This window comes from Carya illinoinensis, chromosome 8 (genome assembly GCF_018687715.1).
Source record: "Carya illinoinensis cultivar Pawnee chromosome 8, C.illinoinensisPawnee_v1, whole genome shotgun sequence".
NCBI lineage: Eukaryota > Viridiplantae > Streptophyta > Magnoliopsida > Fagales > Juglandaceae > Carya > Carya illinoinensis.
In genome coordinates this window covers 30,099,978-30,110,181 of record NC_056759.1, presented here as the reverse complement: position 1 = coordinate 30,110,181, position 10,204 = coordinate 30,099,978, and the positions used below count along the sequence as shown (strand labels likewise).

The 10,204-nt window shown below is 36.2% G+C and overlaps 1 protein-coding gene across 2 annotated transcripts; it reads left to right on the top strand.

Annotated features, from left to right (window-relative positions):
• Positions 1-7,504: 7,504 nt before the first annotated feature.
• LOC122318125 (dof zinc finger protein DOF5.7-like) lies at positions 7,505-9,523 on the top strand. 2 transcript variants are annotated; one of them, XR_006244720.1, is made up of 2 exons: positions 7,505-9,045; positions 9,265-9,523. XR_006244720.1 is itself a non-coding variant. In XM_043135273.1 (2 exons), the coding sequence occupies exon 1, from the start codon at positions 7,917-7,919 to the stop codon at positions 8,949-8,951; it is 1,035 nt and encodes a 344-aa protein (XP_042991207.1). In that variant the 5' UTR covers positions 7,505-7,916; the 3' UTR covers positions 8,952-8,972; positions 9,265-9,523. The 2 variants fall into 2 exon arrangements, 1 of the variants encoding a protein (XP_042991207.1); XM_043135273.1 differs by having other exon boundaries at positions 7,505-8,972.
• The last annotated feature ends 681 nt before the right edge of the window (positions 9,524-10,204 follow it).

The following is a 10,204-nucleotide window of genomic DNA, read 5'->3' as shown; positions in this document are numbered from 1 at the left end:
CAAAGGATCGCTACACTGGAGTCTCGCCATTCGAGTGTTAAAGACCACACTAAGAAGTTCTTCATTTCGTGTTCGGGCTGGGAGTTCCCAAGGGAAGAACTAGCTCAAGAGGAGCTTCCCATCCAAGTAAACTGGGGGCTCCTCCCTTCTATGCAAAGTTTGGAGATCAGGCTAACTTTCGAGGAGGAGGCCCATGTCGCCAAGGCCATTAAATGAGCTCGAGCTTACGAGTACGAATCGAACACCGACGTAGCCCTCTCCGATAGTAGTATTTTAGAGTTCTACCGAACGCCCAACTATTCCCCCAGACAGCAAAAGAGGGCGGTGGACCCATCCCAACATGAAGCCAAGCGGTCGAAGGCACGCCATGACTCCCTTCACAAGCCTTCGAGTGGGGCTGGTTCCCGGGAGCATTCTCCTAGTGGGGGAGAACAAGTCGAGCCCTCTTGTGTCTGGGCCCCTCCTTCTTCCACATGGGGGAGGGGGACGTCATTCCCTGACAGGTTGAGTGCTGCTGCTGGTGCTTCCTCCTCGACTGCCCCTCGTCCAATTGCTGGTCCCTCCTCTTCCGTGGGCCCTCGCCTTGCCCCTGTCAAGCTACCACTTCCCATCCTCGAAGAAGAGGATGATTCGATCTTTGAGGCCGCCTTCCTCGACTCTTTTGTGCATTTCCCTTCGCACAATCCAAGCGAGGTGGGGGAGTTTGAGTCTTTCGAGGACACCCTGAGGGAGGAACGTGCTCGAGGAGGTATAGTGACGGGACGGGAGTCGCACACCTCTCCCAGTGATCCTCTTGCTTCTGGCAGGAGATTGGCCGAAGTAACGGGAGAGGAGGTGAAGGAAGAGGAGGAAGAAGAAGAGGACAAGGAGGAGGAGAGTCGAATGTGAAGAGGAGAGACAAAGAAAGAGAACAAACTCCCGAGGGAAGTGAGGAGGATGCACCAAGAAGCCCCCCTCGCCCCTCTTCTTCATCTGAATCCCGTCAGGATGAAGAGGTTCCCCACTCCTCTCCTCACATCGTCGTGTTGAGTGACAACGACGATCCTGAGGAGCCAGAGCCGGACGTTCGTCGTGATTCCCCTAGGGGGCCATCTTCCCGAGCCCCACCATCGAGCCACCTAGGCAGTTCTGGCGGGGTTGTTAGCGAAAAGGAGATAGGGGCATCAAGGTCGGGCCACTCTCTACCCCTGGGCCCTACCAGCTCTTCCCATACAACTGAAACTGGGGCGGGCCAGAGTCTAGAATCGGAGCTTGAGAAGGCCCAAGCTACTACCACCAAACGGACAGCTCGAAAGCTGTAGCCTACCTTTGCTCAAGTATAGTCCTGTGCACTCCTCCCTTACCATGCATCAGACTTTTGAATGCCCCCCCCGCCCCCTTTTTTTGCTCTCTTTTTGCTTATGTGTATTGTTATTGACTTGCAAGCTACCGACCAGATAGCAGCTGTGGTTAGTGAGGAGCTTGTGGAACTGTCCGAGGCCAATCAGCAACTGGCCTCCTTGGTCCATCTCGAGCATTATTAGCAGCTATGGTTGCGAATAGTCTTTTGGTTGCAATAAGTTGGTTACAAAAATCTTTTTTTTTTTTGTAATGATTTTAATATGATCAGTTATCAAGTTCGATAAAAAAAATAATGTTTATTATAAATTGAAGGAATATGAAATAAAATTACTTGTATAATATATTTTTTATAATTATAAACAACAAAGTGTATAATATATATACAAACACACAAATATGTGCATCTATACAAGCATAGTCGTTATCGTATAGATCAATACGGTCCCCTAAAGTCAATTTTTTGGTTAGCCATTGCATACTAGAATATTGAAAGATGGCTTTCTAAAATATCGCAGCTTAATAATTTCTATAAAGAAAATAAATTTTAAATATTTTTTTACAAAAATAATAATTGATGAATATTAAATATTATCGTCATAAATCTATTACATATATTAATTTTTGTTTTAGAGTTTTATTTGTAGGCATATGTAACAAATTATTGAGATATAATTTTCTATGTAGTTATGTTTTTATAATTTTATAATTTTTTTATTTTACATAAATGTGTCACGTTAAAAAAAAAGAATGAAAATAAATTCTAAATATTTTATTATAAAAATAATGATGAATGAATATTATTCTATGAAATATCATCGTCATAAATATGTTACATATATTAAGTTTTGTTTTAGAGTTTTATTTCTAGACATATGTAACAAATTATTGAGATATAATTTTCTATATATATATATGTAGTTATGTTTTTATAATTTTCTATTTTTTTTATTTTACATAAACGTGTCATGGTACATTAAAAAAAAAAAAAAAAGGATTCCTAGTTTAGCGGCCACCACACACCGGGTCAAACTTTCCAAGCAAGATTTTGACTAATTATTGGCATTGGAGAGGCTAGCTTATACGAAAACAAGTCTCTCATTTCTTTTGGCACGAAAACAATACATAGATAAACGAATTTGGCTATGAATAAGTATCACGGAAAATACGTACTTCCAACTATACAAGTTAGTGGGAAACAAGTTTTTTCAACAAATGTCAAGGTTGGGAAGCATAATTGTCACCAAAAGTAATCATCCAAAAACCAACTTTTGTCAAGATGTATTAAGTGGAAAAAAACTTTATGCCACCAAAGTTGCAACAAAACAGCTCATGAATAATAAGTTTTTCCGACTATTGGTTCCATGGATAAATGGCCTATTTGTCACCACAATAGTTTGGTTGGTAACAGAATTTGCAACGAAATAAAACAGTTATTGCCTCAATGGTGTGTCGTGGCAAAAAGATAGCTTTTTCCATGAAATAATATTTTGGTGGGTAAATTATTATTCGGCATAAATTTACTTAATTATTTCGACCACTGTTCCCTCATGGGAAAAATAATATTTGTTCTACTGTTAGTAAAAATAAGGGCAAAACGGAAGATGTAGTACTAGAGTTGAGACTGACATGGGGGAGACCCGTGAGTTGTAACGCTTGGTAGAAGTATTGGTTTTTATGTCACTATATATATGGTTTTCGTTTTACCTTTGCTACCTCTCATTGGAAGTATAATCCAGCATATATATATATATATATATATATCTCTCTCTCTCTCACTCAGGTGTGATATGGATATTGTCTAGCTAGATCAACAAACTATACTTGTAGCCCAAAAATGGCAATTTTATGGCACTCAGGAACGTTTTTGGTCAGCAATGCCTGCAAGCCTTGTTTGGGTGGGCGGCATTCTGAGTAGGCTTCAGTTGCTGAATGTTAGTGATGATTATGATACTCAGATACATGCATGATCTAACTCAAAATATGCATTTTTCATGGCTCTTCAAAATGACCATGTTTCGTTACAAGATCTTTCTAAAATTTTGTTCTGATTTTCAATAAATTAATTTCAAAATCTCAAACCATACACAAAGATACAAATTAAATACACAATTTCAACTTTTTATTCAATTGAATCGGGCTGTGCAAAAATCGGATTATCTAATTCTAACACCGACTCCGCATCGACATCGGAGTCGGACTTTGAGTTTTCAGTATCAACCTAATCGAAGTTGAAGCTAATTCCTGACCAACTCCAACTCGGACTTGATGCTTTGAATCCATTCTGAAATCTACCTCCAACCTATACCTCCGACTCCGAAATTAGTATAAATAAATTATAAATATATGTATATTATAGAGTGATCATATATATATTCATATTGAAAGTGTATAACTTATATAGTTATATTGAATACTCTACCAATATGTGATAATTATTTAAAAATAATATTAATAGACTAATCTAGTATATGTACACACTACACGTCATAGTGTATCACTATTATACATATTACAAATGTTAGGGTAGATAAAACTTGACTAGCCACGACTGAGTTATGTATGTACCATGTATAATGTATATATTGTAAGATTATGAATCTATTATCTAGATTCTAATATAGTGGTATATTTAAATTTCTTTTTTGATTTTTCAGGTTTGCATAGCATATATATGAAATGCTTTTAGTTATCTTTATTATTTTTGCATAACTAAAATTGGTTTTTTATTTTTATTTTCTTTGGTAAACTTGAAACTTGCCCACAAAAATAATCTATTAATATGTGAAGTCTTGTTTGAAAATTGGCTAAATATGAAGCCCAACACAAGTTTAAAAATGTGGGTTAAAAATATGTGGGCCAAATAAAAGCCCAAGTCTTTCTCTGCACCAACTCTGATCCGTTTTAACAAATTCAAATTGGATTCTGAGTAAGTCGGAGTTTGGATTCAAACTATGATTAAATTGGAGTCGAAATCGGATTTCCTAAATACCAACTCCAACAAAGTCTATGCTCAGCCCTACAATTGTTACGGATTGGACACAAAGATAAAAACCACTTTTACAAATATCAAAACAAAAGTTATTGATCAAAACATCCTCAATGGATTAGTCAAAGCTAAAGGACATTTTTTATGAATGTTAGATAAATTTTGACTTTTGTTTATTCCATTCATATAAGTCTCACATTGGAATAGCTATTTTTTTCATTATATAATAATAAAATAATATAAGATAAATTTCACTTTGACTATTCACATCAAATCTCCATATTGAATTATCATTTATTTATTATATAGTAATAAAATAATTAATAATTAAAAAATATGTAATATTTTTAACTTTATATTAATTTATTTTATATTATCATTTTTTACCATTTTATTATTTATTTTATTAAGTTGTATGCAGTGGATTTTCCATGAAAACAATTGTTGGATCAGTTGAGTGGAATGATAATGGGAATGATAAAGAGAGAGAAATAATGGATAAAATAAACATTTGATGAAGCTACAGTAGCACGCAAATTTGAAAATAAATTTGGTGTTTACTGTTGCTAAAGTCTAAATATTTGGATTTTGACTAATCTATTGTGATGGTATTTTAGGATCTAATAACTAAATAAGGGATGGATTTAGCATTTGGGTAATCTATTAAGGATGCTCTTACAAAATTATATTCCAATATTCAACACTACATATTAACTTTCACAAATCCCAACATAAAACTAATCTACTGTAAAAAAGTATTCAAAATCTTCTTATATTTTCCAAAACAGTTTACATCTAAACGAATTTCAAATATTCGCAAAACTTATTATAACTAAACATGGCGTAAGCATTCATGAGTATTGGAAGATGAAAGTCACAACAATGTTAGAAAGTTCATTAATCACCGGCCCTGGCCGGATATTGTGTCATTTGCTTGCGATGAAAGTTTATATATATCAGTATTCCTTTATCGATTATCCAATGTTCACGTTTAGACCTGGTTTGGATAGTGAGTTGAGATGAGAAGAGTCATGAGATGAAAGTCGAATAAAAATATTATTAGAATATAATTTTTTAATCATATTTTTATTTTAAAATTTAAAAAATTGAATTGTTTATTATATTTTATTTGAAAATTTGATAAAGTTGTAATGATTAAATTAGATGAGTTGAGATGACTTTTGAAAACAAACGAGACCTGATTGTGTAGTATGCACCATTATATATACATAAGTTAATCCTACTCCTCTCTCTTTAATTCTCACTACCACCTATGTTAAATCGATTGATTCAAATATGGGTATCGATCTAAATTCATAAAGTACTAAAAACTTATAAGCATTTAAATTTTTAGGGAACTCTTTACCAAAAGTCTCATCAAAAGTTCTAATTTCACAAAATTTGAGTGGTACTTCATAGCTTAATTTGTTGATATAATTGGTTCATATGTATGTACATGAAGCTATTCAGGTGCACATTGGTGGACCAAAACTCTCCTTATATATCAATGTATTCTCCATCCATTATAAGAAAAATAGCTTTTTACGTCACTTAAATTGGATGTAAAAAAATATAAAATTGTTGCCAAAGTTTTTTTTGCAATTATTTTGTATTTTTTACATCTAATTTAAGTAATACAAAAAGTCATTTTCTTGTAATGATCTGACATTAGGCCAAATAGTACTATTTGATATGAGTACCATCGTCGAGTACTGATCATCGAGTTGTACGTACTCGATCGGAGTACTGCATGCCTCCAAAACGAGTGGTCGATCTGAAACCAAATGGCCGATGGACCATTAATTTAGCTAGCAAGCAAGCAGGACCATATATTATATATCATAATTGAGTAGTACCCCGAGAAGGAAGCTCTTGATTCATAGTCGGCCTTAATTATGGGTTATTAATTATATGATTATAAGCTGTTAATTAGATAAAGTGGATTAATTAGAGTGAGAAGGACATTACATGGGAAGGGAGGGACAAAGCTGCTGCAAGAGTCGGCAGAGGCCCACTGTTGCGGTGCTGCATGCATAAATGCTGCTGTCTCGCCAACTTTATGCTACTGAACCTTGCTAGTCGTCCGGCCTGCTCCTAGTGCTTTTGTCATTGCTGCTCTCTGATTGCACTTATATCTTTATACTCTCACATTAACTCACAGTTAAATATATCTTTTAGCAATATTCTATATATATATATATATATATGAAGTTTTCTTAAATCACCTCCCAACTTATAATTAGGGGTCTCAATTGAAAGAGAAGGCGTCACATAAAATAGATCCTAATTATAACATTTATTATTGTCAGTATAAACGTTTATACAGGTGGCAATCAATGTCGTAAATCTTATATCATGTGTCATTTTCTCTCTTACTTAAAAATTTCGAAAAGAAAAATATTTATATATATATATATATATATATATGAAAAATGATAGGGATCCCGCTCTTTTTTTTTTTAATTTCTTTTTCACTTAGTAATTTAGAAATTATTTTTCAATACTATTGTAATTATTTTTCTTTTTTTAAAAAATATTTTAAAATATTAATCATGCATGATTTAATCGTGATTAATGCATGAGCATAAACATTAATTGATGAAGCCTATATATCTTTCAAGACTTTTAGAGTAGCCATTTGATTCACGAGTCATTGAATTTTAGTAATTATTTAATTTTAAGTTAAATGGCTTCTAGTTTTACTTAATAATATCTATCCCTATATAATCATTTGTAAAATAAAGGGGGATTTAAGAATATAATTTCTCCCTCTAAATTGTTCATTAGCAAAAGGGTTATCCTTTTTTTGATAAGGTCAAAAGGGTTATCCTATGAACGATAATTAATTAAAAGGCCGATCGGTTAGCTGCCCATTTCTTCAATTTTGTAGATTTTTTTTTTTTTTTTCCCTCTAAGCACATAAACATTCAATGCATAATTAAATGAAGAATTGGTTGAAATTAATTATAGTAATAATGAAGAAAAATCTAATCTGAAATTCCTATATATATATATTTAGAGAGGTTGGAATTTAGCTAGGTAGCCATGCCATGTATTCCGCTCTCAGATATGATTTAACAGTACTCATGATGATCAGCAACAGTTCTGATAATCATCGACCATGGACAACTAATCAACTATTTCTATCCAATCGTTTGCTTGTAGTTCATGTGGATCTCTCTCTCTGCCAGTCCTTCAGTTTCAGATGGTCAAGCTTCTCTCCCTAGCTTACTCTGTCGTTAGTATATATTTCGACTTTTTTCTGGTGACATCTGCACCTCTCTCTCTCTCTCTCTCTCTCTCTCTCTCTCATTTCATTTCGTATACTAGCTATTACTTTTGTAAACCCTCCTGCTATTTAAAGATTACTTTTGTAAAATCCCACTCCCCTCGATCGATCTCTTTGATGAAGATCACAGGTACCCATCCATCAACATCTCTCCCTCCATTTTCTCAACCCCGTGCATGAAACCATTGATTAATTGAGTATCTTTGCCTCTGCAAAAGGAAACTGACCATCTCCCACAACACCCACTTCTTATTGCCCCCACATCTCTCTCTCTCTCTCTCTCTCTCTCTCTCGGTAGCAATGATGTCGCCGGATAACATTCCGGAAAAGCCGGTTACGGAAGATGACAACCAAGGCTCCGGCAGCAGAAAAACTGCGTCGGCAAGGCCACCAGAGCACGGCCTAAAGTGCCCACGATGTGACTCGCCTAACACCAAATTCTGCTACTACAACAACTACAGTCTCACGCAGCCAAGGCATTTCTGCAAAACTTGTAGAAGGTACTGGACAAAAGGTGGGGCTTTGCGCAGCGTTCCCATCGGTGGAGGTTGCCGGAAAAACAAGAAGGTGAAGTCATCTTCGAGGCTCTCTGAAGATTCCAAAGACTCGAGCTCATCTGAGATCGGAGGATTGAAGTTCTTCCATGGTCTATCCCCAGCCATGGATTTTCATCTTGGTGGGCTACCATTCCCCAGGCTTCACACTCCAACAACAGCTATTTACAACCAGTTTTCTTCGTTTGGAGACGTTTCGGGTAATTTTCCGGCTGCTTCTGGAACTGTAGCCACTCCTTTTACCCTCGATCCCTCTCCAAACTCCAATAATTCTCTGATGAGTTTTAATTATCCGCTTTCTTCTATAAATGGTGGCGGTGGTGGTTTTAGTGCTGCTGCAGTACTACTTCAGAACACAAGCAGCTCCATGAACGTTCACAGCGGTCTTGCATCTTCTATCGAGTCTCTGAGTACTATCAACCAAGACCTGCACTGGAAGCTTCAGCAGCAGAGGCTGGCCATGCTATTTGGTGGAGAAAATCAGAAAGACAACAGCGTTTCCTCGGTTCCTCTTCAAAACCATGCGCAGAAACCCCAACCCATTGTGTTCCAGAATCTGGAGATTCCAAAATCATCAGAGGCTTGCAGCGTTGGTAATTCAAGAAAAGAAGGTACAAGTACCAGAGATCAGATAGCGACCGAGTGGTTTTTCGGGAACTCTTATGGGCCGGTGACCCCTACTCCGGTCAACAGCGGCGGCAACGGTGGCCACGGTGACGAGAACAGTTGGAACGGAATTCAAGCATGGGGTGACTTGCAACAATATAGTAGTTTGCCCTAGATGATGATCGAGCATCAAGAGGTAGGCCTCAAAGGATCGATGTTGAAAATAGGGAAAATGTCGACATACAATCTAAACTAAACTCATGATTTAGGTATGTGTTTGTCTGTTGTTCTTTTGTGAATGCAGATTAACGTACGTGTGAAATTCGGGAAAAAAAAGATAGTGTTTTGTTCCAAAGTTTAAGCTTATATTTCATTATTTTATGTGTTAGGATCGTTGTTGATGATCAGTAGTCTCAGTTCTTTTGTTTGCAAATATTGATGCTGTTGATGATTGCAGTGCTCTCCATTTCTTTTGCATGTAAATGCAGGACCATGTTGGTTATGGCAGCAAATAAATACTACTTCGCGATGAAAGTGAAAGCAATTGGGTACTGTTGGATCTCTCGAAGTTAATACAATTACTTCTGTAGACTCAGCGTAGTTGAATTTGTTTAATTCTGAGGTTTGATTTGAAAAATATCTTCCATCGACACTTAACTCTTCATGACTCTTTTCGGTGGTTTTGATGATCTATAATTTCTAGCCTCACTACTTTCTTGAAGAAATGATCATTATTCTCTTCTATCATCTACAAAATCTATTTGGGATCTGCGCTGGGCTTTCGACTACTATTTTAATAGAATATCTTTGATCTGTTTTATGTTCGGTTTGTATCTAGAACTCTCACTGTCTATCTCTATCGAGAAAGTGAGTCTCAGGGTGCTCAGCAACAGACACAATGTCCCCGTATATGTGAAGCACCACAGCAGCAATGGCTGGAAGGGTCCTTGCTGCTCAGCCTCTTACTAGGCTGCAGTGATTAGCACCCCTCTCTCTCTCTCTCTATCTCTCTGTGTGCATAGGGCACTCATGACTAGGCCTGCAATTTTGTTGCCTAGCTTTTTTTTTGTGTCTCGGAGAGTGAGCCCTTCCCGACAAATTGCTACTGAGCATCTCTCACTGTGATTCTATTTTATGACCAGTGAGAGACCTAGAGCCTCACAGCCATGATGAAGGATTATAGCATCAAGCCAGCTCCCACTTTATCTATAGATAAACATGAAGGATGTCCATGCAATTTCCTCAATTATTTAAAACCTTATTGTTTTGGCTTATAATTAAGTGTGACGAGGGAAATATGATTTAGGTGGTGAGGTAATTTTAGATATTTTGTAAATGGTTATAAAAAAATAAGGATAAAATATTAAAAATAGTGAATATTAGTAAAAATAGTGTAAAATATATAAATAATAATAATAATATAATAAA